Consider the following 24,026-nt stretch of genomic DNA (forward strand, 5'->3'; position numbering starts at 1 on the left):
TTATAGCTGCAGACCCTCGGCACTCTAGGAACAGCCAGGACGCCTGAAGACGGGTTGGAAGAAAGGGTATAAATAGTTCCTGATTCTCGGTCTGCTGCAAGGAGAGATTTACTTCCAAGCAGCAAGACAACTGTTCCTTTCACAACCGATTCTCCAAGCAAGTCTACTGATCAACCTCGGGTCTATCAGCGTTAACAACCTATCAATATCATTCCTTAATCAGGCATCATGCAACTCTCTCTTTATATTCTTACTGCCCTGAGCCTGGGGACTGCCACGACTCTGGCGGCTCCTTTCCCCGGGACAGAAGTCAGTGCGCAGAGTGCTTCCACATATCATTGGCACGGTTGTGGCTCAGTCGGCAGTGTATGTTCATTCCCTTCGAATCTCTGGGGTATCTCTTTACTAATGATCGGTGAACAGTGCTATAGCGATGGCGATTGCCAGGTTGACGAGAACTGCCTGAGTATGGCCCAGAACGTACGTTCAGAAGACCCTGCGCTTCGTGTTTCTGACAGTACAAGATCGCTAAACGGATTTGCATTATATAGGAGACCAGTCATGTCCACTGCGGACAGGAGAACCATCCCACTGCATGCTGGGCTGTAAGTGCCATCATCGTCTTTCATTTCTTGGGTCCTCTGCTGATCAATTTCCCTTCTGTTGTTAGGAGTGGTTCGAGTGAACCGAAAATTGGGGCCGTTTACGGCAAGGATATACGCCAGATTGATGGATTTGATGCAGCGGATGGATTTAAAGGCCTTAATAATGACGACGATAATGGAAGAGTCTTGTTTGTTTTGTTTTTCTTTTGATTTTTCTTCCCTTCTATGGTTGTTCATTTCTCTTGACTGGCAGCCTGCACGGCGAATCTCAGCATCCACGTTTTCCCATACGAAAGCCCACACATAGCATATGTGTCCGTGCTGATAGAATGACATGACATGACATGACAACCGATTTTCGCATCCGTTATGATGACGTCGCACAGTCACTTGTTGATGTACTCGTAGAGAAGTCAAGCCTTTTGAACCCGAGATTGCGGCCGCAGGCCAATCCCAAAACACCATCTATCTGATCGATAGATGATTTTGGGCTGCAAAGCGAAGCATCAATTGAACTGATTTTGCCTCCTCCTTTTCCCTTCCACAACCACACTGCTACGTACTGTACAGTGTTTCCGTACATTCCGAACGATCTTCGTGATGGGGATGGATGCCAGACAAACACCGAGGAGGGATGGCAAGATCAGGCAGCTCCTCCCCCCCCCCCCAGTATCCAGATCCCGGATCGCTCCTTGGTGACAGAACCCGATTCAGGGTGGCGGTGGCCATACCTTAGGTAAGTACTCCTTACTTGCTGGCACTCTACATGTATTCCCAATTCTTGCTGGCTCTATGCCTCTGCTCCAGGTGGTTTGTATCGGATGCGTTGAGGCATCAAATGCCTTCGGGGTTTGGATCGTTGATCGACAAGGGACTAGCTTCAGAGAATGGAGAAAGGATGAGGCTGTGGCTGTGGCTGGTGGTGTTGGGGGCCAAAAGACGTGATGATTGAGAGTATAGCTACTAGTTTGCCAGTGTAGTGTACAGTACGGAGCAGAATACTAACTTGGGACTGTGGCTCAATCAACTTGGAACAGGGCTTGGTTTCGCACTGCGCACACATGCTCCGTGACCGCAACTCAAGGCAGCCCGGTCAGGTGTCAAGTGTCTGCAACCGTGAGCTTCACTACTAGAATAAGACGGAAGTCACGCTGGATCGGATAATAATCATTGGTAGGCAGGGTCAGAAGATGGTACAGGTACTCCGTACATGTACATGTACAGCTCAGTTGAGGACTGTACAGAATGTGGTGTCCTATCTGCTTCCATTCAATACTGTTGAGGGGAGGGAGACTCCACTCTCGGGCAGGACCAACTCACTCTTTCTTACTGGTACAGTGACTGTTCCAGGCTGCACACAGCCTGGACTGGGTCCATCAGGTACCAGCGGAGTCCACTCTTTTAGTTGCGCGTACCACTCGACCCTTCGGACTGTGCCCCTCTTTTTCCGCCTTCTTTCTTTGGTCTCCAGACACCAAGCCTCGTCCATGGATACTGCAGCGGTTGTTCCCGTCCTTCTTCCCTTGAGTAAGAATACTGTCAACATCCTTCGAGAGGATTTGCGTGTGTATCGGAAGAATTATTCTTCTCTAGTCTATCATTAAAGGATGAAGTCCTAGAATCTTCGTATGTTGCACTGGATGGAAGTGACCAGACTTGACAGCCGCCGCTCAGTGCGTTAAGTCACCCCTCCATTTGAAGCCATCTGTTCGACGGTAGACCGATCAGCCCTACCACAGTAAGGTGGTGTGGGAACGAACTGAAGCATGATTGTCAACAGACAGCCAGACAATCCAATTTTCAAGACAGGATCTCTCTTCTCTTTTTTCTTGGTCTGGTCTCCGGCCTATCGTAGGCGACAACAACTTCGCCAGGCAAAACCGACGATGACAGGTTCGGTTGCCAGATGATCAATCAGCTCGGCCCAATGATGCCAATCATTCCCCCACTTCAGCTGAACAAGACGGTTTTTTAAGGCACGACAGAAGGCTTTTGCACCTGCTCGTTTCTTTTCTTGTTTTTCCCTTTTCTTTCGTTGCGTTGCTTTGCGTCCGTCTCGTCTCGTCTCTTTTTCTTCCTCTCTCTCTCTCTCTCTCTGCTTCGTTTCCCATCAGTCCCTGGGTTTATCGTTGGTAGTAGTTGTTGGCGCTGTCTACCACTGAACTGTCACCACCACCACTGCTGTTCTCCTCCCAGCCTCGTTCCCCCTTCTTCCAATCCAGCCCCGTCGACGTCACCGCCTGCCAACCCGTCATCCCACCCCCTCCTCACTTCTCTTCCCCTCTTCCCCCGTTCCCCCATTCCCCCACCATTCAACGGTCTGACTTGATCTTGATCCAAATTCAAAACACCACACAAACACAACAAGTGAATATAAGTTGTGAGCAAGATATATTGCAATAGAAGAGACGCAGAAGAAGAGAAATCCACTCTCCTCGTTCTCGCAACATGGGTTCCCGTCGACGTCACACCCTCCTCACCGATTCCGAATCGGACTTCTCCGAATCGGATATCTCGATGATCGAGTACCCCGGCCGCAAGGTGAGCCATCGTCACCGCTCCGTCTCGCGGCACCGGCACTTCAGCCCGGAGTACAGCAGCAGCAACGCCTACCTCAGTCCCGTCCTGCACAGCGACGCACAGCATCAGCAGCATCTCCACCGGTCCGCCTCGACGGGCGCCCGCCGCCGGCCCGACCGCCACCACCGCGACCACAGTCAGGCCCCCGTGGCCGTCATCGTCGACGTCAACAACCACAACGACACCAAGTCGGACAACAAGACCGACACGAAGACCGACGCCAAGACCGACTCCCGCAACAAGAGCGCCACCAAGCAACGCAAGGCCGAGCACCGCCTCAGCAACAACTACAACATCAACGACTACGACGACTCCGAGGATGAGACGAACCTGCGCGCCCACCGCCGCCGGCCGCGCTCCAGCACCGCCAGCATCTCCCGCGAGGCGTCCCCGCGCGCCCCCGGCGTCGGGGTCGGGGCGCCGCAGATGATCCCCGCGGGCCGCGACCGGGACTTCGAGCTCGTCATCGATCAGCGGCTGCTGGAGCGGAACGACGCCCGCCAGGACCTGGAGCTGTTCCGCCAGCAGCAGGAGATCGAGCGGCTGGAGCGCGAGCTGGCCCGCCACCGCGAGGTCCGCGAGCACCAGCAGGAGTACCGCCCGCACCACGAGGTGCGCATGCTCAAGGAGGAGGAGGACTGGTACGAGGACGAGATCAGCGAGCGCCTGCGCCGGCTGGAGCGCTTCGAGAAGAAGCAGCGCATGGAGGAGGAGCAGCGGCAGGTCGAGCACCGCTACAAGCTGATCAAGTTCGAGGAGGCCCAGCGCCAGGCCGCCGAGCAGGAGGAGCTCAACCGCAAGATGCGCCAGAAGCGCCTCGAGGACCTGCAGCGCAAGATCGACGAGGAGGAGGAGCGCGAGCGCATCAAGAAGGAGATCCGCGACGAGGAGGCCCGCCGCATCCTCGCCGAGCAGGAGCGCGCCCGCAAGGAGGCCGCCATGAAGCAGGCCGCCATCGACGAGTGGAAGCTGAACGAGGAACGGCGGATGATTGCGGAACGCGAGGAGAAGAGGCGCCGTGATCACGAATTCAAGGAGAGATTGAGACTCGAGTTCGGCTACAATGAGCACGAGATTGAGGAGATCCTCCGAAAGAAGGAGAAGAAAGAGAAGAAAGAGGAGAAAAAGGAAGAAAAGAAGGAGGAGAAGAAGGAAGAGAAGAAGGAAGAGAAGAAAGAGGAGAAGAAGGAGAAGGAGAAGCTCCCGGAGCCTGAGCCACACCAGCGCACCACCTGGATTAAGGTATTCCTCCTCTTTCAAGAAGAATCAGCGACGATCAAAGCTGACTGGCTGGCTATAGGTTCACCGCAAGCATCTGCTCCCTGATACACTGATCGCCTACCGCCTTCCATGGGACTGGGACGATGTACGTTAGCCCTGACACCCACATCTCTATTACAGCAATACCAACTAACTCTCTCTTCCATCACAGCTCGACAGCAACTACATCATCATCAAGCAATGGATTTCCGAAGATTTCCAGGAAGAGCTCTTCGCCCACACGCGGCGCTTGCGCGAAGGCAAGCTCGTCACCCAAACCTCCAGCACCCTCACCGAACTCAAGGTCAACGACAAGAAGAAGAGTGACAAGATGTACCTTGTGAGGAAGAAGAACCCCGGTGGCCGGGCCTGGATTCTTACCTGATCGATCGATCGAGCATACGAAGCCACACACCCAACCTGATAGAACAAAAACACACCCGCCGCCGCCGCCCCGTCGAAATTCTTGAAATTATGATACCATGATCTGTCTTAACGTCTGTCACGAAATTCGGTATCCTCCAGCCGCCCCTTTTCTTTCTTGTTTGTCGACTCTCTTTTTCTTGTGGGAAATCTCTTGTCAAGTCCGTGGTACAGATCCAGTTGAAGAGGTGCAAGGATGCTATCTATGTCCAGTCCAATATTTTCTCGATTTCCATTATGTCATGAGTTGGGATTTTGAATGCCTTTTTGTTTTCCCCTTTCCTAGTCTTCCAAGGGAGTTGAACATATGATATGATACATTTGCATGTGATGCAGAGAGTGAGTGAGTTGCCAAGTCCTTCATCTCTATGATTCGTAACAAGTAAAGAGATTCCGTGCGGTGGATGAATACAGACGAGGAGAGACCTCCCCTGCCGAAGTATCGTTATTTGGTGATGGTGATCATGAGCGCGATTCTCCCTGCGCAGCCCACTGCACCTCAGCGCGCAGGATGAGCTCCTCGTACACCGTCCAGGCGAGCGCGGAGCTGAGGGCCTTCCGCGTGATGCGCAGCCCCAGCCCGCCGAACAGGCTCCGCACCCCGTCCTCGCGGACCATCAGCCTCGCCGCCCGCATCATATTGCCGTACCGGCCCGGCATGAGCTGCAGGCGCGTCTTGACCGCATCGAAGGGGTTCGTGATCGCCGTGGCCAGACCCGCGGCCAACCCCCCGGACACGAAGTTAATGGACGACGAGGACGGCGACCGCAGCGGCTGCGGCTGTTGCTGCTGTTGCTGTTGCCCGTCGTGTCCCTCCGCCGCGGCGGCGGCCGCGGCGGCGCGACTACTCGCCAGCGCGGCCAGGTGCCGCTTCAACTGCTCGTAGAACAGCACGTAGAGGCCGGCGTAAGGGGCGTCGCGGGCGGCGGTGGCGCCGAAGCCGCTGAACAGGCCGCGCACGCCCTCGGTGCGCACGATGTCGCGGCCCGCGCTGAGCAGGCTGCGGTAGGCGTAGAAGTCCGACTCGTACCGGACTTTCAGGACCGTCACGGGCATCATGACGAAGCCCGCGGCGACGCGGGCGGCGGCGCCGGTGGCGAGGTTGGCGGAGTTGGAGAGTTTGGGGAGCGCGGAGGAGGTAGAGGACTTGCTATTTATGGGGTTGGTGGTGTTGTTGTTGTTGTTGGGGTTGCTGGGGCTGGGACTGGCAAGGACGAAGGGCATCTGGGTTTGGGCTAGCCCTTGGCGCAGCGCGTTCAGGCTGGTGAAGTACAGCGCCGAGCCGAAGCCCGTGCGCAGGGCTGAGGGGAGGGTGCCGCGCCATAGGCCGCGGATCGGGTGCGGGGAGGACAGGATTGCTTGCAGGGTCGGGAGGAGGGAGGCGCTTTGGGATTGCTGTACGCGGGTCTTGAGGAGGTCGGCGGGTTGGAGGAGGATCGAGGAGGTCAGGCCGGAGCAGAGGCCGGCGGCGAAGTGGAAGGTTGTTTTGGAGGCTGGGGTTGTGCGGATGAGTTAGTGGGTGGGGGTTGTTTGCTTGTAGGGAAGAATTTGGGGGGAGGAGAAGGGTGAGGGTGAGGTAAGGCTTGGTTTGTATACAGAGGGCGCAGACTCACGCGTGGAGGTTGTTTTCACCTGCGTCACCGCGTAGGAGGCATTGTTCGACATGTCTTTGGAAGTCGCCCTCAGGTCGGTTCTGGGGAGGGCCTTCGATGCGGTAGATTGATGTTTGGTGGAATTGGTCTCACAGGCCTCGGTTCGTTGGGAACAAGAGGAAGGAGAGAGGTCTGGGGGTGAATCGATGAAGAATTCCGAGGGTCCTAGACAAGCCGCATCCAAGCGGTCACATTCACGTTGATAGAGGCAATGACAACATTTCAGGTTATGATAGAGAGTGAGGAAGAGGGAGATAGGCTTCGCAGGCAAGAGATAGGGCGATGGAAGTTCGCCTGAAGAAAGTCAGGCACAAAGTTTCAACAGTACAATGTAAAATCCAACAGGAAAAAGGAAAGACGGTGTAGAATGGATAATGGATGGATGGATGGATGGATGGGAAGAATTGCACGTTCACAGAGAAGGGCCTCGGACGGACATTTTGGACCCATCCAATTTTCCCGAAGCGGCCAAAAGCGGATCCGCTGGTCGGAGCGAGTGAAGTCATCATCAGTCACTAAAGGAAAGCAGGCCGATTGGCGGATCCAGCCACTTTTGAATACTCTCACTTCTCCGTGCTTTTCACCTGTTCTTCCGGGGTGTCCCGCGCAAGGGATGGATCATAGATCATAGATCATGGATCATGGATCATGGGTCGCAATGCAGCTTAAGCTTATTATTATTATCATCTCCAGTAGTCCGGATTGACAGACAATAAGGGTCTGAGAGAATCACAAAGGACTAGTCACAAGAGACTACTCATATGTTGCACCAGTTCCGACCAGGGCGTAGACCTTGTGTACAGTACCAGTACAGTACCAGTACCTCTCACTCACAATCTACACCTCTCCTCTACCTAGCATCCAGCCACCAAAGCTTCTTTTGAGCAGAGCTAGACGCTTTTCCTGGATACCCTAGACAATCCGTACAATGGAGCGTTCTGACAAGCCTCGAGCACTGGACGGATGGCAACCTGGACTGAAGATTGTCTCACCAGGAACATGTGCCGCGGGAGAAGGGCTGAACGCAGAAGAATGCTGCCCTATCCTCGATGGAAAACACTCACTATTCTCAATATTGCTGGAGTGGGCATCATGGCCACCGTGGACTCCATAAACCGACCATTTATCGGGCCTGTCCAATCGGCAGGCAATGAAAGCAGCCTGACAAGTCTGACTGGGCCGGGCGCAGATTAACTGTGGTTGTCGATCGACGTCACGGGTCTGGTCTGAGAGGGGGAGGAAGTCAAGAGAGGAGGGAGAGAGAGAGAGAGAGAGAGAGCGAGGAGAGTGGAAACACTTTCCAAGGCAACTCCAATCTGTCAACCCCGGCTTTCAATTTTCACTACCCTTTTTTTACTCTCTCTCTCTCTTTCTACCCCGATTCTCATAACTGTCATGCTCTTTTGCCTATAACCAAGATTCTCTACACAGTCTCGTCGCGTTTGAGAGCTTATCGCAGCCCCTCTTCCCTGCGGAGAGCTTCCCTCCTCCTCCTCCTCCTCCTCCTCCTCCTCCTTCTCCTCCCATCATGTCTCGATGGGCTTTCCTTCCGAACATTCCGTATCCGCCCTCGAGGCCGGGATACTGGAGCCCCGTCACATCCACCTTGAATTGGTGTGAAGAGGTCCGTCGCCATGATCGGGTCGCCTCTTTGAGGAGTATATGCAGTGCTAACATGTCTCTTGCATAGGATTACTATGCTACGATTTACTCCGCCGAGATCGTCAACACCCTGACAAACCTCCTGTTCATGTGGCTCGGGATCAAGGGCATCCGCAGTTGTCGGCGCAACGGACATGATAGGATCTTCGAAGTCGCCTACTACGGCTACCTCGTGGTCGGAACAGGCAGTTTCCTTTTCCACGCCACGCTGAAATGCAAGCCACGTTCCTCAACCCACGTCTATACATCCTGAGCGCTGACCCGGGTTCCTCTCCGCACAGATCCCATGCAGCTGGTGGACGAGCTGTCCATGATCTACACCACCTGTCTGATGTGCTACGCCTCCTTCGCATACTCCAGACCCACGCCCTTCCGCATCTTCTTGGCCTTCCTCCTGGCCGGCCTGGCGATCTTCATCACCCTCTACTACCACTACCTCCAGGACCCCGTCTTCCACCAGAACGCCTACGCCCTCCTGACCACGGTCGTCGTCCTGCGCAGCATGTACACCATGGAGGTGACCCTGCGCCCGCGATGGCGCCACTCCACCGAGGCGGACCGGCTCGCGCGCGAGCGACAGGGCTTACCCGTCCCGACCAAGGAGCACCAGCATTACGAGAACGTCCGGGATATGAAGACCCTCAAGACCATGTGGTTCATGGTGGCGTACGGCCTCAGCATGTTCTTGGGCGGATTCGGGATCTGGGGCTTGGACAACGTCTTCTGTTCGAAGATCCGCGGATGGCGCCGGGAAGTGGGTCTGCCTTGGGGGATCCTTCTTGAGGGCCATGGATGGTGGTACGTTTCTTTTTGATCCTTGGCGTGTTCGCCGCCAGATGATCTCGAATTGGACGCAAAAATGCTGACTTGGACCTTATTTAGGCACTTGATGACGGGGTTCGGTGCTTATCTGTACATCATCTGGGGCATCTGGCTCCGTCATTGCCTGAACGGGCGCCAGGAGGAGTATCATCTGTGGTGGCCTCACGTTTGGAATTTCCCTGAGGTCATCCGCACGAGCAACCAGGGTAAGATTGAGAATGGCGCGGCTAAGAAGTCGAACTAGATTGGGTATATCCTATTTTTTTCTCTTGTTTTATTGTTCTAGATCAGCCGCTTAGGGGTGTAGTTTGAGCACTGGGAAGTGAGCGCTTCGTTCTCTGTGGTCTTGAGCTAAGAGAACTGCGCTGCGAACCGGGGCCGTGCTCATTGCCGTCGTCTCGGCCACGCTCTTGGGAACTTATACTACTTATAGAAGTAAAATGAACCACATCCAATTGCTAGGCAAGACATCAGTCCACGTTCCTGGTGAAAACACCTACTGTACCTATACAGTATACAATCTCTAGCGCGCAACACAGCATCGTCATCTATAGGCATAAACCCACCGTCCCCTACAACTTCGACTCGGGAGCCGCCTTCTTGGGCCTCTCCGCCCTGGGAACATGCTCCTTCCACCGAGGATCGATGGTGACCTTCTCGATCTTGGATTTCTTGTGCCACTGCTCCCGGAAGGCCTCCTCCTCTCTGCGCCACCGCTTCAGCTCGCCACCGAGCCACTCACTGGCCGCCTCGGCGCACGGCCCCGGCGCCTCCTGGGCCAGCAAGTGCCCAAAGTCTTTGAGGTAGACATCCCTTACCCGCCCCGCCGCCACCCCGCCGCTCCCGCCGAGCCCCGTCCCCGTCGCCCGCCGCTTATCCTCCATCATCTCCGGCAGACACATATCCGACTTGCCGGCGAAGATGTAGCAGACGCTCGGCCGGAGGTGCGGCAGCATGGCGAACACCCGCGCCGGCTCCGGGCGGTAGAACGGCCACGAGCCCCGATGCTCCGGGTTGAGGTCCGGGTGCGTCGTGCGGTCGACGGGGACTTTCCGGCCGGGCGGTCCGTCGTAGTTGGGCCGCGAGAACGTGAAGACTTCCTGGTGGAGGGTGGTTTTGAGGGTGACGGGGCGGTTGGCGGCGTTGTTCTCGTCCTCGTCCTTGTTCTGGGGAAGTGGGTGGATCGCGGTGGGCAGCTCGCGCAGACCGTGCTCGATCCAGCGCGCGAGCACGCGCGCGTCCCACGCTTGGTAGAAGGGGCTGCGCTGGAAGCCCGCCGCCGCGGCGGTGCGCGAGGGCCACACCTCGCGCCGGTAGGTGGAGAGCTGGGTGGTCTTGGCGATCGTCTCGCGCTGGTGGTGCGCCATTTCGAGGTGGTCCAGTTGCGTGGATTCGCGCTGGATGACTGGGTCGAGGAGGATGAGGGTGTGAATGAGGCGCGGGTGCATCAGGCATAGTTGGGTTCTTTGGGTTGTTGTTGGTGCGTGGGTTAGTGGAGGGGCGGGGTGCCAGTGGGTGCTATTGGATTGGGGCCGGGGGGGGGAGGGGGTTAATGCTCACAGGTGTGCGCCGCCCATGCTATGTCCTACGCCTACGATGGGCCGTGGCATCTCCTTGCGCTTGACGTTGAGGAGGTGCAGGAGATCCCGGGGGTGGTCGAACCAGCTTGCTGTTTGTGCGCGCATGTTGGTCAGTGGCTGTTGTGGCTGTTGGTTGCAACGTTGATGAGAGGCACGTACGGTCATTTCCGAGAAGGTCTTCGTTCAGCACGCTGCTCTCGCCCTGGTGGGCTACATCTGCCATCCAGATGCTCCGGATCCGGAATCCATTGGCTTTGGAGCGTGCGTATATCTCCTCCCACAGGGGCTCGTAGAGTTCCTGGCAATGACGGGTCAGCTGGTTTGTCCTGATGCCGGTGCGGAGGGACGCTGTGTGACAGCGGGAGTTGATTCCGCGGCGGTACCTTGGGGAAGCCATTGGCATGTGCGGCAAGGATTGTGACGTCTCCCGGCTGGGGGTTGGGGTTGTCCAGTGGGATATACTGTTTTACTGCAAGGTTTAGAATGTCCTCTTGCTCGTTGGCGGTGGCCGCGGGATACTCTCGTATATGTTGGCATTCGATCGTGTGCTCAACTACCCGGAAGGGGCTGGGTGTTGTCGGTGACGAGGACATGCTGATGGTGAATCTCTATGTGGATTTATGTGTGATTAGAGGGTATGGAGAGGCTATGCATATATATTACTTCAATCGGTGCCTCGGGGCGTGGGGAAGGGAAGCTATTTCCCCAGATCGGAGTGGTGAACTGCCGGGGGGGTGAGAACAAGCCGAGGTTGATTTGTAGATTGCCGCTGGCTGAGGGTGCTATACTTTTCACATTGTTTTACTTTGCTGAAAAGGTCAACCAGTAAACCCAGTTATCACATCACAAGGCAAGATGGCCGAGTTGGTCTAAGGCGTCAGGTTAAGGTTACCTTAGCATTCAGCTTCACAGCTTCCTGATCATCGTTTGATGGCGTGGGTTCGAATCCCACTCTTGTCATATCTTTTTGCCCTTTTTTGATCATTGATCTCTCTATATCATCTATTTTTGTTCTGCCGCAGTTTTTGGAATTTGTATTTGTTTGTCTTTTAGAAGGACTGCTTTGATGATGGTGAACTTGATTGTCTTTAGTATAAGTTGTTGCTCGGGACGGTGGATTAACACGGGAAAGGTTCGGTGCACAATATATGTACCTAGGTACTGTATCCATATAGCACGGGCACGGTATATACTTTCCGGATGATGCCGTCTAGACCCCCTTTCATTACTGCTGAAGTTGGATCCATGATCATGACCGAGTATGGGAACGTATCCTAAGCAACAAGCAGACTACAATCTATACTCATCAACTGCGAGGACTCTTGCGGGTCATATAAATGTGTTACTCATACTAGCAGCTGCAAATACAATGAACCAGTCCTCCGTACAGCGACAACCCAACTCGCAACTTCTGATACCTCACAACATCCCGACTTCTGACAGACCACGTACTGTACTTGTCATGCCCATGGGACCATATACGATGACACATGGTACTGCTACCCGATGATGTTATTCTACCACACTGATCTGTGATACATCTTATCTCCACGTGACGTGGTGTCGTGCGGCGCGTCGGCGCGTCGCATTTGCAGAACCACGAGGTTCAGCTGCCACTCCATCTTCTCAGCACATACACCAATCCTGACATCACTCGACCAAACATACGGTCGTCGCAGCCTATCCCAATAAATCAAACAGAGCCACCGGAATAGCTCCCACCATGGGGGACCCAGGTGGAGAGATCCAACTCTTCAACCAGTGCAAGATCTGTATCATATGCTCCAAAGATCTCAGTGCCGATGCGGCGCATCAAGTCTGTCGCCTGATCCTCCATACGCCCACAGACTACTGAAGGGATACAATTACTGACTCTTGCCTCATACAGCTGGCGTTTACCTTCGAGCAACATGGCGGCGAATCCGTTATTTACGAGCCACCGGCCGAATTCCCGCCTCTGACCGAATTCACGCACCTGATGAGCTGCACCGTCGACTTCCCCGCGTTCGAGGCCGCAAACGATGCCTTGATCCCCATTGTCAAACCATACTGGCTCCAGGCCTGTCTTCACAAGCGAAAGTTGGCCAACCCACGGCAATACAGTCCAGATCCTCGACTGATCCTCAACGATGTTGTGGTGACTTGCGGTGACATCCCGGAGGGCGACAAGGAAGCAATCATCGGGGGAGTTCTCGCAAAGGGTGGATTGTATAGTCCCAGAATCTCCCAGCCGGTCACCCACCTGGTTGACCTGACTGTGGACTCGGATAAGGCCCGCCTGATCATCGCGAAGAGGCTCAAGATCAAGATCGTCTTGCCCCACTGGTGAGCAGACCCAGAAGCAAAGCTCAACTTGGTAGGTCTAACGAGGGTTTCTTCCAGGTTCGATGACTGCCTCAAGCTTGGACGGCGAATCGACGAGCGCCCTTACCTTCTCCCCGACCCCGAGATTCTGCGTGCGGCGCCCGACGCTCCCATACGCTCAGCGGAGAACCGAGACATCATCGGTGCATCGACACCTGACCCCGCTAATCTGCCAGCCGCCGTGCAGTCGACAGACGAACTGCCCAGGCTACATGTCTTCGAGAACAAGAGTGTCATGCTTGCTCCGGATCTCGGGATCGGGTCGCGTCTCTCTGGCTCCATTGGAGACATCATCAGGGAGGGTGGAGGTTCTGTTGTTGCGGACATATCAGCTGCGGACATCCTGATCTGCCGCTACCGAGAAGGATTCGCCTACCGCATGGCATTTCAGCTGAACAAGGATATCGGTAATCTATCCTGGCTCTACCACCTCATGACATATAACACCTGGACTTCGCCTCTTCGACGGCTGTTACACTATCCCGTTTCACGCAAGGGTATCCCGGGATTCCAGGGATTCAAAATCAGTCTCTCAAACTATGTCGGAGAAGCCAGAAGCTACCTGGAGCACCTGATCACAGCAACCGGTGCCGAATGCACCAAGACCCTCAAGCAAGAAAACACACACCTGGTGACGGCGCATGGAAACAGCGAGAAATGCGCCGCGGCGAAGGAATGGGGTCTGCAAGTAATCAACCACCTGTGGCTAGAGGAGAGCTACGCGAAATGGAAGCTGCAGCCCGTCTCCGATCCCCGATATACGCACTTTCCCAAGAGAACAAACCTGGGCGAGGTTGTTGGCCAGACCAGACTGGATAAAGCCGTGCTCGAAAGCCAGCTCCTATCCGAGACCAACAACGTGGTACAGGCACCGTCGAGCCCGCGACCGGTGATGCAGCACAAGGACCAGAACACCGTGACTTCCAAGACGCCGAAACTTATCCAGCAGTCTTCCGCAAGAACTACCGAGTCTGAAACCGAAGTACCGCGCACGTCAGGTGCCACACCGCGGGTTGCGGATAAGTCCCGGAACGTCATGGACCCTCCAAAACTGCAGACGCCCGCTCGGACCCGGCTTACGTCCGAAGGAAAGGAGAATGATACGCCGTCGAGCACCAGCAGTCGCAAGTCGAAGGAGGTAGCCGCTGCTCGACTACACGATCTTGCACCCGACATGGCGTTGTATGAGAAGGAGAAGCGACGTGTTGGGGGCGTGATTCATGGTGGCCGGAGGGTGTCTGACGAGGATCGCATAGTACTCAACCCCAGCAAGAAGCGCGTGTCTATGGAACCGCAGGACGAAAGCGACGAGGATGAAACGACCGAGACCAAGAGACAGAAGAAGTCTAGACCCCCTGTCGCGATGCATCTGCTGATTACCGGATATCAAAAATGGGTTAAGAACCCGAAGACAGAGGATTCTGACAAGGTATGTTTCTCATATTACGACCAAGACTTTGCGATCTAACCGTTCACAGCGACAACTACGTGACCTTGGAATTTTGGTAGTCCAAGAAGCGAAGAGGTGTTCTCACCTTGCCGCACCGTCTATCCTCAGGACCCCCAAGTTCGTGAACGCATTGGCATACGGGCCAGTCATCATGAACATCGATTTCGTCACCCAGTGTCTCAAGCAGAACGCCCTCCTCGATCCCGCAGACTACACCCTCAAGGACAAGGCTTCCGAGGAAAAGTACGGATTCAAGCTCGAAAATGCCAGAACCAATGCCAAGAAGAACAAGAACAAGCTGTTGCACGGATACCAGATCTACTGCGTGGAGACAATCCGTGGTGGGTTCGATGCATTCAAGTCCATTGTGGATGCCAACGGTGGACAGTGCACTCTATTCCGGGGTCGGGTCTCATACCGATCACAGAGAGAAGAGAGCGAGGAAAGCTCGGGAGATGATGACCCCAGCCGCAAAGAGGTGTATCTGCTGAGCAGCACGGAACCGGATCAGGTGAAGACATGGCCACGCTTCCGAAGTATGGTTCTGAGTACGGGCAAAACGCCACGGATTATTCGTGTGGAGTGGCTTCTCGATATGGCTATGTCCCAGAAGCTGCATGCGGCGGATGCCTATGAGCTGAGCGAAGAAATGGCCGAGGTTTCGGAGCAGTAAGTGGGCCGGATCTATATGGTGTTATGAGTGCTGCGTCCAAGCGTCTTTGCTGGTTTGAAAGAAATGATAGCAATGGCTCTTTCGGGTCACTTCGCCGGGGACTTTTGTAAATGACTTACACTTTGCATGAAAATAGCCTGTTGTACCCAGAATCAATTTGTCCAGATATCAAACGGATGACCATCTAGAAGAATTTGACACCTTCTTGGCCTTCGCCACCGAAAACCTGTGCCTTGCCTCGTTTTACCAGCACATTGAGGCACTTGAGCATCACGTCCGTATCCATACCGTGCCATTCTAGCCGATCAGTTCATCTGTTCGAAGGATGGCTCTCACAGCACAACATACCTTGTGACAAGGTCCCCTCCCCCTCCACCAACTCATAGACTGTCAGAACCACATTCTTCTGCCCCGTATTCTCCACCTGCGATCATAACCAGGTCAGCAGCGAACGTTGCACACGCACTCTCCCCATCTCATTTTCCTAGGATCATCCACATACCCAATCCGCCACGATCCCCGCCCACTCCTCGGGCCTCTTCCACCAGATGCGAGCCACGGTCTTGGTGCTCCCGTCCAGCCACTCCGCCCGCTGTCCGCCGCCGCCCTCTTCCCCCTTGGCCATCCAGTCTAGCACATCCCGCGCATCTTTCGCGGACAGTCGCTTCCGCAGCGCCGCGTTGTAGAACAGCGGGCTCTCGATGGCCTCGCTGAGCGCCAGGCGGTAGGTTCGGTGATGACGACACCACGCCTGGATCAGGGAGGACCATTTCTGGAGCTGCGAGGTGCGCGTCGCGCTGTTGGGTTGCGGCGTGAAGAAGGGGGGGAAGGAGTAGGTTGGCGGGAATTGGAAGGGCGGAGGCGGTGGTGCGGTCGTCATTGTCATTGTATATGTTCTTGTATGTGTGGTATAGCAAGGTCGTGCGATAGATGCTCCTCTTTGGCTGGAAGAGATTGGTTTGCAATGGTAAACTTTGAATAATGAGGTAGATGAAGTGGCTGTGTTGTTCAGAAGCTGAGCCGATTGACCGATACCGCCGGTATCGATAAGTAAAGGCGGGCGCCAGCGGCAGCGGCAGCGGCAGCAGGAGCCCCGCGATGGGAGGGAGGGAGCTAAACTCAACTTTCCGCTCCCTTTCTTTCTTTTCTTTCTCCGCCTTAGAGAATTTTCCGCCTTTCGCCCTCCTCCCCCCGGTCCCCTCACCATCCTCCATTTCCTCTCCCCGCTGCTGCACCGATTTTGCGCAATTGGGTTATTCTCGGGCTGTATCTTCCCACCTTCTTATATTGGACTTCCATATCAACGCTACAAAAACACAATCACCATGACTCCTCCCCCTGCCAAACGCCAGAAGCGCGATGAGTATCGCAAGCAGGCAGCCGCTACGAACCCCGACGGCAGCAGCAGCACCACCACCACCAACGAGACCAGCCTCCCCGCGCGGGTCAAGCTGCCCAAGAAGAAGTTCTACCGGCAACGGGCGCATGCGAACCCATTCTCGGATCATCAGTTGCAATAGTATGTTGGGTTCTTGGTGTATCCCATTCTCCACACCGCACCTTACCTACCCACCTAGCATATTACCGGGTGACTGACCTCTGCTCGGAAATAGTCCCCTCAGCCCGGCGCATATGGACTGGGCCTCGCACTTCCCTGCCTACGTGAACCCGGACCCGTCGCAGACGAACCTCATCGGCACCCGCAAGCTGCTGAAGGATGTGGAGATCGTGGATATCGGGTGTGGATTTGGCGGGTTGCTCGTCGGTCTTGCGCCGTTGCTGCCGGAGACCTTGATGGTTGGTATGTATTGCCCTGTTTGTGTCCGTTGTCTATCATATTTGCGCAGCGCATCCTTTCCTCAAACAGCAGAGACCTAACGTGTTGTGGTTGGCGAAAACAGGAATGGAAATCCGCGTCTCCGTCCTCGACTACCTTTCCACCCGGATCCAAGCCCTCCGCGCCCAGCAGCAGCAACTTCAATCGACCCAAGGCACCTCCACCACCACCTCCACCACTCAAGCCATTACAGACACCACCGCAGCGCCCGCCGCCGAGTCCACCGCCATGGAAACCGAACCCCTCACTGAAACCCCCCCCACCACCGACCCCGCCACCACCGACGAACCTACCGAACCCACCACCCTCGTCCCCGGCGGCTACCAGAACATCACGGCGATCCGCAGCAACACGATGAAGTTCTTCCCCAACTTCTTCGCCAAGCACCAGCTGTCCAAGATCTTCATCTGCTTCCCGGACCCGCACTTCAAGGCCCGCAAGCACAAGGCCCGCATCGTCTCGGAGACGCTGAACGCCGAGTACGCCTACGCCCTGCGGCCCGGCGGCCTGCTCTACACCATCACGGATGTGGAGGAGTACCACCACTGGGTGCTGCGGCACTTCCGCGAGGGCGAGGACGCCGCGGCCGTTGACGGCGCCGTCGGCACCGTCAAGGAGCTGTTCGAGCGCCTGACCGACGAGGAGCTGGCGCGGGACCCCTGCGTGCGCGTCATGAGCGAGGAGACCGAGGAGTCCAAGAAGGTCACGCGCAACAAGGGGAACAAGTACGTCGCCGTGTTTCGGCGGAAGGAGGATCCCGCTTGGCCGGCTTAGCTTTATATATGCCCTTGAGGCTAGAATTTATTTGGGAGGGGGGGGGGGGGCGGTTTCAGCAAAAAGTTATATAGACGAATTGTATATGCTTGCAACTGGATTGCTTTCTGTGTGCTTATTTCGATGTAGGAGATCATGTCTGGGGATCTACGGTTGGTTTGGATAGTTCAAAAGTCCGTCGACAAATATAATCTCTAAAGAAAGGGGCATCCCGGCTGTCATGATATTCGAAGAACTCAAAAGGAAATGCAACAAATGCCAAAACAAGATCACGGAGAAAATGTATAACCACGACAAACAGGAAAACAACATTCTCATGCTTATACCCCATCCAGAAAACATACTTCGCGTGCTAAACTCCCGCTTGCGGCTATGCGATTGATATGGTGGGTTTCTAGTCAACTTTGGCAAATAAACAATGCAAGATAATATTCAAGAAAAATCAAGGTTGGCTCTTGGCCCGAAAAGATATATCAGCAGTGCATGTCTCAGTCAATGAGCAGCAATGTGACGAGGAGGGAGCGGTAGATTGTAGAGAATATGACTGCAACCAACGTAGAGATGAAAAAGAATGCAATAGAACGAATCTAACCAGGATTCGAAGCTGTCACGAATGGTTCGGGTAGGTGTCTCAGGGAGATGCTTTCAGTCGGATGCCCTCGCAGCGTTCACACACGGCAAGCTGAACGGGCCCTCCAATGATGCGGCCCTTGGCCGTTCGTTTGGGCTCGCCCTCGCGGACGAAGTACCGCCCCTCAGGGCCGAACCCGTCGCCGCACTCGTGGCAGACGAAGCACTGGTCATGCCACTGGCCGTCGATGGCGGAGATCACCACATCGTCCAGGACGGGTTTCTTGCAGCCGAGGCAGCGGGGGGCGGTGCGGCGGGAATGGCATTGCAAGCACCACGCAAACCCATCCTTTTCCACGAATGGTTTCTCTGAGCTGAAGGGCTAGAAGCAGAAAAAGAGAAAGGTTAGCAGTGCGCAGGATGTAGGAACATTTGGGGGTGGGGGTTCTCGTACGTCACCACATTCAGCGCAAAAGAAATGGCCGACATGCCACTCGGCACCGCACGCCACAACCACTTCCCCCTCTATCGGAGTCTTACAGCTCTTACATCTGGGGCTGAACAACTCATGGAAGTCAAGGTGACAGTAGAATCTCAATGTACGAGCTTCTTCATCGTCAGCCGCTGACTCGGCTAGTCGCTCGGCTCTCTTCGCATCCGGCTCTTGGTAGAACGCCACGCACTCAAGAGGCGTCTGACAGTGATGACAAACAAAACACTCGGGATGGAATCGAGTGCCGGCGGCAGTAACAATCTTTCCAGCAATCGGAAGTGTACAGCTCTCGCACTTGGCAGTAGGTACCCCGGAGCGTGTATAAGTCGATAGCCAACGACTCGTTGAGGTCGTGGCAGTCTTTGGAGGAGCTCGGTTGAGGCCTGCATTACTCTTTGGCGGAGTTGGTAATGGCTTCACTGCCATCCCAGAGCCCCCGCGAGAGCCAGAGATCTCAGAAATGGTAGGCTCCTTATCGTCCGGTAGATTGATTACCGGTACGGATGATGCCTCGGACACTTCGATCGTGGGCGCTGGCGGCGGCGGTTGGGGCGTCGCGTCCCAGCCCTTGTCGCGTTTGGGAGGGCTTTGTGCCTCGGTAGGTTTCCACCTGGGATCGAAACTCACTATAGGCCGACCGGCTCGGTCGCTCACCGCAGTGGGCATGGGAAGCCTGGTGCTGCGATCCCTGAGCTTCTTGCTCGTTGCAGCTCGAAGCTCATCACTGCGGATTTCCAGGCCATCTTTCGTTGGAATCTGCTGCTGAGGTGCCTCAGGTTCAGGCGGCGCTTCTTGGGACCGAGGCTCATTCGTCGTATACTCAGGGTTTCTCGTTTGACTCGGAGGATTTTTATGGATCTCGAAGCGAGAAAGCTTATCAACGAAAGAGAGACTACCAAAGCGACCTGGCAGAGGCCGGGACCCGCGAGGAAGGGCATTCCGCGGTTTACTCTTCAAAGCAGATGAGTCCGATCTAGAGAAGATTGAACGACCCCCCTCATCCTTCCGAGGAGAAAGATGGGGCTCTTCGTAGATCTGGTCGTTCGGGTTTCTGAAGATGCCTCTGGATGTCTCGTTCCTGACACTGGCCGAGCCTAACCCATGATTATCGCCTGAGGTCACCGTTGGTTCATCCTCTTGAGGAAGTGCGAAGTTGACCTTCATGCTTCTTCGCATGCTTCCTCCCTTGGTCGGGCTTTTCGTCGGGCTTGACCCTTCTTCTTCCAAGATGGTTTGCGAACCTCCTTCGACTGAGGACTTTCTATCACTTCCTCGAAAACCGTTCGTCCCACTATGGCTAACAGTCGATCCCTGGAACATAAGCCGACGACTATCCCTGCGTGCCGTGGGGGAGCTAGCAGCGCCATTTTGAGAAGCGAAGCTACTTCTTGGAGGGCTTTGTTGGAGATCTTGCAGATCGGGATTCTGGTAAGGTGCATAGGGATTCTTATACGGTATACCTGGATTTTGATGCATCCATACCAGCTCCGTGGCCTCATCCTGGGCAGCAGCGTGGAGATCATGTTCGTCATGGAGGTCCATTTCCTGCAATGCATCACGCAAGGATCTCGCCTCTTCCTTCTCTATGCGTCGCTGGGGGTTTTCACGATATGTAGGCCTTGCAGGAATCTGTTCCACCCGCGAGAAAACTTGCGCCGGTGATACAGTTTGCCTAATCGGGATAGTTCTCGGTTCCTGAACTAAAGGACGTCCAGTGGGGCCTCCCAAAGCAGAGGCTGGTCTATGGTTCGAGAGCGAACTGGTGGCCCGAGGGAATCTGGCCTCTGCAGAGGGAGGACTAGACTGCGTCCTCGGTGGGCCGTAAGACGACATCGCCGATGCCGCTCGCGGAGGCAAATCATCATGAGGATGAGTAGGCGCCGTAGTAGGTCTTACGGGAAGCGGCCTGGATCCGCCAGGACGTGTAGGACGATTCGTCCGCAGATCTTTCAAATAGGTCGCTGTAGGTCGGAGATCAGCATGGAAACCTCGATCCGAAGCGGTGACAGCCCGAATCAGGTCGATAAAGGCTGAATGGGGGAGAGAATGCTTTGGCGCGGCACTGTAAACATACCGATCTGGTCGTCGGACATATAGGTCGGGCCAGGAGGGGAGAACTTGCGTTGGCCCTCCTTGGGCTTCTGAAATTGAGGCCTATGCATCATACTGGCCATGGAGATGTATGGTGTACAGTCATGAACCGCAGGAAAAATATTTGGACGGAAGAAGGGGAGGGGGTTCGAGTGATGAGTTGGCTGCTACTCAAGGCAGGAAGGGCTATGAAGTCAGTGACTATTATAGCTGAACAGGGCCAATGAGAGGTGGAAAGGTGGCTGGGGCGAGTGGATCACAGACAAGCTGGAATGAACTAGACAGATCGGATCAGTCTAAGTTGATTTGTTGCTTGTTTCATCTGCGGTGTCAGAGGAACGAGGATTGCTGCAAAGGAGGCTAGTGTGTGTGCATTGACGATCGGGGACTACTCCCTGGTGCGTGGGAATCATTGAATCTCGATTGAGCAGCAGGGGGGGGGGGGGAGGAGGGAGTCAATAAGGGGGAGAAGGTGGAAATGCAGAGCCGGAGATTAGACTGGCACGATAACCCTCAGGCAACACATCTTCAGCTCAGCCGCAGCAGAGCTGAGCTCTGGCCATCAATGATGATGATGATTGATGATGATGATTGCTGATTCCATCACCCATGACAACCAGGTACGGTACGTACCGTACTTAGGCATTAAGGCACTAAGGCACAACATCGGGCACAGGACAAACAGACTAAATATTTGCCATTTTCCTGAGGCTACCGCGGGGTAAAGACGCTAAGCCTGGTCAGGTTAGCACCGTTTCTTTCAGCTGGGATGCTGAGACGATTCCCAAAGCGGTAAGAGCCTCTGATTGCAGTGCCAGTGCAGTGCAGTGCCCAAGCATGCCCGATAGTGACAACCTTGAAACCTTCCGCAATCTTCCGCAATCTTCTGCGTGATACATTGCACTTACATAGCAGCCATGTTTCATCATGGCGTACAGCCACACGTGGCTCTCGGGCTCTGTCTTCAGACCATGTCTGCATCACCAACATCACCAACATCCTGGAATTGCGCAATTCTAGAAATGGACTCGCCTTGATCTGAACCCCGGATTCACATCGTCGCGGTGGAGATGATATGGAGCTGCTGTCATCGGTCATCTGGCGCAACCAACCGACGCTACTCGTTTCCTCCCCGGACTCCGCACCGGGTCAATCGGCATATCAGGACCCCGTTACCCTTTCATAGAGCCCAGTTGCTCCTCCTCCATGTGTGGAAATTACTTTTGGGCCAATGATGGGCTCTGTTCGAGTCGGACAAGTCGCCGACCTCTGCCCATTAATGGCTCTTGACTGGCTAGATATGGGCCCAAATCTCGTTAGTAGAAGGATGGATCAATGACACATCGTTCGCTTTAGCCTCTGTCTCTGCTTGACGCCTCCCCTTCATCCTTCGAGATGCACTTGTTCTCCTCCTTTTGGCCGTCTGATTTACTTCTTCATGGCCCATGGCTGGGATTGACACACGTCTGGGACAAATCCGCACTGCGCTTCATGTCCTGAGCCTGATCGAAGTCAACCAACGAGCTCCAACCTAAAGACTCGTGCTCTCGGAACTCTATCCTTGCAGGCTGGCTGTGATTAATAATGGCAGATACTGCTCCAATCGACACTATACATTCACGACAACATGATAGCGATCCAAACTTAGAACCCTCCTCTGATCTGGATAATCCACATCAGTCTGCCCCGCTGGACGCTGAGTCCAAGTATGAGCAAGACGTTCCCCCGGATGGAGGATATGGCTGGGTCTGTGTTGCCTGTGTGTTCTGGATCAATGCCCACACTTGGGGCATCAACAGCGTCAGTAGTCGTGATTCATGTAGGAGATTCCCACGGCTAACCGACCAATACAGAGTTACGGCGTGTTTCTCTCCTACTACCTCTCCCATGATGTGTTCCCCAATACCTCCGCCCTCTCCTACGCCTTTACTGGTGGCTTGAGTATATCGTGTGCACTTCTCGTGGCCCCTGTGGCCACGTACCTTATCCATGTTTTCGGCACGCGCCTAACCCTCAACCTGGGTGTTTTCTTTGAGACGCTCTCGCTCATCGGGTCCTCGTTTGCAACACAACGATGGCACATTTTCCTCAGCCAAGGGGTCTGTTTTGGCTGGGGCATGGGCTTTCTTTTCGTCGGCACTGTCGGTATCATCCCGCAATGGTTCTCACGGCGCCGTAGCCTGGCCATGGGGATCAACGCCGCCGGGTCTGGCCTCGGTGGTCTCATGTACTCGCTCGCTGTCGGCGCCATGATCCCTCGCCTAGGCCTGCCCTGGGCCTTTCGCATCCTCGGCATCACCGCCTGCGTTGTCAACCTGGTGTGCGCCAATCTCCTGCGTGATCGCAACAAGGCCGTGGGCAGCCGACACCAGGCTTTTGCGCTGCCGCTCCTCAAGCGGCCGGAATTCCTGCTGTTTCTCGGCTGGGGCGTCTTCAGCATGCTTGGCTACGTTGCGCTGCTCTTCAGTGTCGCCAACTTCGCCCTTTCTGTGGGCCTGACCTCCCACCAGGGCAGTGTGGTAAGCGCCCTCCTGAACCTCGGCCAGGGCCTCGGCCGCCCCTTCGTTGGCATGTTCAGCGACCGCCTCGGCCGCATCAACATCGCCACCTTCCTCACATTCCTGTGCGGTCTTTTCTGTCTCGTCATCTGGACGTTTGCGCGCAGTATGGGCGTAGTATGCTTCTTTGCCGTGCTGGTCGGCACGGTCTCTGGCACCTACTGGGCTACCGTCGCCCCCGTCGCGAGCGAGATTATCGGGCTCCGGGATCTGCCCAGCGGACTGAGCATCACGTGGTTGGTATTGGTACCTCCTTGCACCGTGTCAGAAGCCATCGCTTTGCTGTTGCGCAACAATCACGCTGGAGACGCGGCGTATCTGCGCGTGCAGATCTTCACCGGCTTCATGTACATAGGCGCGGCTCTGTGTCTTTGGCTAGTCCGGGCGTGGAAGATTAGGGACATAGCGCAGGTAGCCACCGAGAAATCGCTGCATGATTCGTCTCCTCAGACCGGGGTCAAGGATGCCCCCGGGGGTTCAAGGATCGAAACCGGTGCGACGGTGATGGAAAACCAGGTAACAACGCGAAGATTGTCAAAGTCGCACCTTTGGTCTCCGATCAGCTTATTACGTGGGCTGGTGTCGTTGCAGAGAGTATAGTATGGAGAATCAGTACAGAGTAGGAGAAAAGG

At 55.2% G+C, this 24,026-nt stretch overlaps 10 protein-coding genes and 1 non-coding gene across 11 annotated transcripts; 6 read left to right on the plus strand and 5 right to left on the minus strand.

Moving 5' to 3' along the window:
• Positions 1-208: 208 nt before the first annotated feature.
• Positions 209-1,220, minus strand: BO86DRAFT_182410 (uncharacterized protein). The gene has a single exon (XM_025666603.1). It carries the CDS (start codon positions 1,068-1,070, stop codon positions 426-428), a length of 645 nt encoding a protein of 214 aa, XP_025524311.1. The 5' UTR covers positions 1,071-1,220; the 3' UTR covers positions 209-425.
• A 1,833-nt stretch (positions 1,221-3,053) lies between these two features.
• Positions 3,054-4,830, plus strand: BO86DRAFT_421610 (uncharacterized protein; the record flags this gene model as incomplete). The annotated part of the gene is made up of 3 exons (XM_025675290.1): positions 3,054-4,427; positions 4,486-4,551; positions 4,618-4,830. The coding sequence occupies 3 exons, from the start codon at positions 3,054-3,056 to the stop codon at positions 4,828-4,830; spliced, it is 1,653 nt and encodes a 550-aa protein (XP_025524312.1).
• Positions 4,831-5,330: 500 nt separating this feature from the next.
• On the minus strand, positions 5,331-6,533 carry BO86DRAFT_320838 (putative mitochondrial carrier protein; the record flags this gene model as incomplete). The annotated part of the gene is made up of 3 exons (XM_025668317.1): positions 5,331-6,014; positions 6,084-6,361; positions 6,482-6,533. The coding sequence occupies 3 exons, from the start codon at positions 6,531-6,533 to the stop codon at positions 5,331-5,333; spliced, it is 1,014 nt and encodes a 337-aa protein (XP_025524313.1).
• Positions 6,534-7,881: 1,348 nt separating this feature from the next.
• On the plus strand, positions 7,882-9,412 carry BO86DRAFT_182814 (ceramidase). Its single transcript, XM_025666604.1, has 4 exons — positions 7,882-8,144; positions 8,211-8,397; positions 8,464-8,980; positions 9,065-9,412. Exons 1-4 carry the CDS (start codon positions 8,049-8,051, stop codon positions 9,246-9,248), a joined length of 984 nt encoding a protein of 327 aa, XP_025524314.1. The 5' UTR covers positions 7,882-8,048; the 3' UTR covers positions 9,249-9,412.
• Positions 9,413-9,479: 67 nt separating this feature from the next.
• Positions 9,480-11,302, minus strand: BO86DRAFT_368732 (putative toxin biosynthesis protein). The gene is made up of 4 exons (XM_025670216.1): positions 10,968-11,302; positions 10,744-10,882; positions 10,565-10,673; positions 9,480-10,468 (listed from the first exon to the last, which is right to left on the minus strand). The coding sequence occupies exons 1-4, from the start codon at positions 11,175-11,177 to the stop codon at positions 9,577-9,579; spliced, it is 1,350 nt and encodes a 449-aa protein (XP_025524315.1). The 5' UTR covers positions 11,178-11,302; the 3' UTR covers positions 9,480-9,576.
• A 131-nt stretch (positions 11,303-11,433) lies between these two features.
• Positions 11,434-11,544, plus strand: BO86DRAFT_t258. Its single transcript has one exon. It is a non-coding gene; the product is annotated as a tRNA-Leu (tRNA).
• A 311-nt stretch (positions 11,545-11,855) lies between these two features.
• BO86DRAFT_345331 (BRCT domain protein) lies at positions 11,856-15,080 on the plus strand. Its single transcript, XM_025669198.1, has 4 exons — positions 11,856-12,400; positions 12,473-12,909; positions 12,967-14,377; positions 14,427-15,080. Exons 1-4 carry the CDS (start codon positions 12,308-12,310, stop codon positions 15,069-15,071), a joined length of 2,586 nt encoding a protein of 861 aa, XP_025524316.1. The 5' UTR covers positions 11,856-12,307; the 3' UTR covers positions 15,072-15,080.
• A 175-nt stretch (positions 15,081-15,255) lies between these two features.
• Positions 15,256-15,951, minus strand: BO86DRAFT_382198 (ESCRT-II subunit protein VPS25; the record flags this gene model as incomplete). The annotated part of the gene is made up of 3 exons (XM_025670806.1): positions 15,256-15,368; positions 15,420-15,495; positions 15,574-15,951. The coding sequence occupies 3 exons, from the start codon at positions 15,949-15,951 to the stop codon at positions 15,256-15,258; spliced, it is 567 nt and encodes a 188-aa protein (XP_025524317.1).
• Positions 15,952-16,241: 290 nt separating this feature from the next.
• Positions 16,242-17,682, plus strand: trm8 (tRNA (guanine46-N7)-methyltransferase; the record flags this gene model as incomplete). Its single annotated transcript, XM_025670217.1, has 4 exons — positions 16,242-16,590; positions 16,685-16,872; positions 16,973-17,496; positions 17,527-17,682. Exons 1-4 carry the CDS (start codon positions 16,397-16,399, stop codon positions 17,680-17,682), a joined length of 1,062 nt encoding a protein of 353 aa, XP_025524318.1. The 5' UTR covers positions 16,242-16,396.
• A 481-nt stretch (positions 17,683-18,163) lies between these two features.
• On the minus strand, positions 18,164-21,116 carry BO86DRAFT_182854 (LIM domain protein). Its single transcript, XM_025666605.1, has 3 exons — positions 20,820-21,116; positions 18,707-20,706; positions 18,164-18,634 (listed from the first exon to the last, which is right to left on the minus strand). Exons 1-3 carry the CDS (start codon positions 20,917-20,919, stop codon positions 18,314-18,316), a joined length of 2,421 nt encoding a protein of 806 aa, XP_025524319.1. The 5' UTR covers positions 20,920-21,116; the 3' UTR covers positions 18,164-18,313.
• A 1,304-nt stretch (positions 21,117-22,420) lies between these two features.
• Positions 22,421-23,994, plus strand: BO86DRAFT_402824 (MCT family MFS transporter; the record flags this gene model as incomplete). Its single annotated transcript, XM_025673889.1, has 2 exons — positions 22,421-22,636; positions 22,690-23,994. 2 exons carry the CDS (start codon positions 22,421-22,423, stop codon positions 23,992-23,994), a joined length of 1,521 nt encoding a protein of 506 aa, XP_025524320.1.
• Between the last annotated feature and the right edge of the window lie 32 nt (positions 23,995-24,026).

The sequence above is a fragment of the Aspergillus japonicus genome, assembly GCF_003184785.1.
Source record: "Aspergillus japonicus CBS 114.51 unplaced genomic scaffold BO86scaffold_58, whole genome shotgun sequence".
NCBI classification, from domain to species: domain Eukaryota; kingdom Fungi; phylum Ascomycota; class Eurotiomycetes; order Eurotiales; family Aspergillaceae; genus Aspergillus; species Aspergillus japonicus.

Bases quoted from the DNA above. Each gene is read 5' to 3' on its own strand.
- BO86DRAFT_182410 (XM_025666603.1), bottom strand. From the start codon at position 1,070: ATGGTGTTTTGGGATTGGCCTGCGGCCGCAATCTCGGGTTCAAAAGGC.
- BO86DRAFT_345331 (XM_025669198.1), top strand. From the start codon at position 12,308: ATGGGGGACCCAGGTGGAGAGATCCAACTCTTCAACCAGTGCAAGATC. The intron at 12,910-12,966 runs GTGAGCAGACCC...GGTTTCTTCCAG, and splicing joins AAGATCGTCTTGCCCCACTG to GTTCGATGACTGCCTCAAGC. The intron at 14,378-14,426 runs GTATGTTTCTCA...AACCGTTCACAG, and splicing joins AGACAGAGGATTCTGACAAG to CGACAACTACGTGACCTTGG.
- BO86DRAFT_182814 (XM_025666604.1), top strand. From the start codon at position 8,049: ATGTCTCGATGGGCTTTCCTTCCGAACATTCCGTATCCGCCCTCGAGG. The intron at 8,145-8,210 runs GTCCGTCGCCAT...TCTCTTGCATAG, and splicing joins CCTTGAATTGGTGTGAAGAG to GATTACTATGCTACGATTTA. The intron at 8,398-8,463 runs GCAAGCCACGTT...CTCTCCGCACAG, and splicing joins TTTCCACGCCACGCTGAAAT to ATCCCATGCAGCTGGTGGAC.
- BO86DRAFT_182854 (XM_025666605.1), bottom strand. From the start codon at position 20,919: ATGGCCAGTATGATGCATAGGCCTCAATTTCAGAAGCCCAAGGAGGGC. The intron at 20,707-20,819 runs GTATGTTTACAG...TCCGACCTACAG, and splicing joins TATGTCCGACGACCAGATCG to CGACCTATTTGAAAGATCTG. The intron at 18,635-18,706 runs GTACGAGAACCC...TTCTGCTTCTAG, and splicing joins TTTGCGCTGAATGTGGTGAC to CCCTTCAGCTCAGAGAAACC.
- BO86DRAFT_368732 (XM_025670216.1), bottom strand. From the start codon at position 11,177: ATGTCCTCGTCACCGACAACACCCAGCCCCTTCCGGGTAGTTGAGCAC. The intron at 10,674-10,743 runs GTACGTGCCTCT...GCGCACAAACAG, and splicing joins AGACCTTCTCGGAAATGACC to CAAGCTGGTTCGACCACCCC. The intron at 10,469-10,564 runs GTGAGCATTAAC...AACAACCCAAAG, and splicing joins AGCATGGGCGGCGCACACCT to AACCCAACTATGCCTGATGC.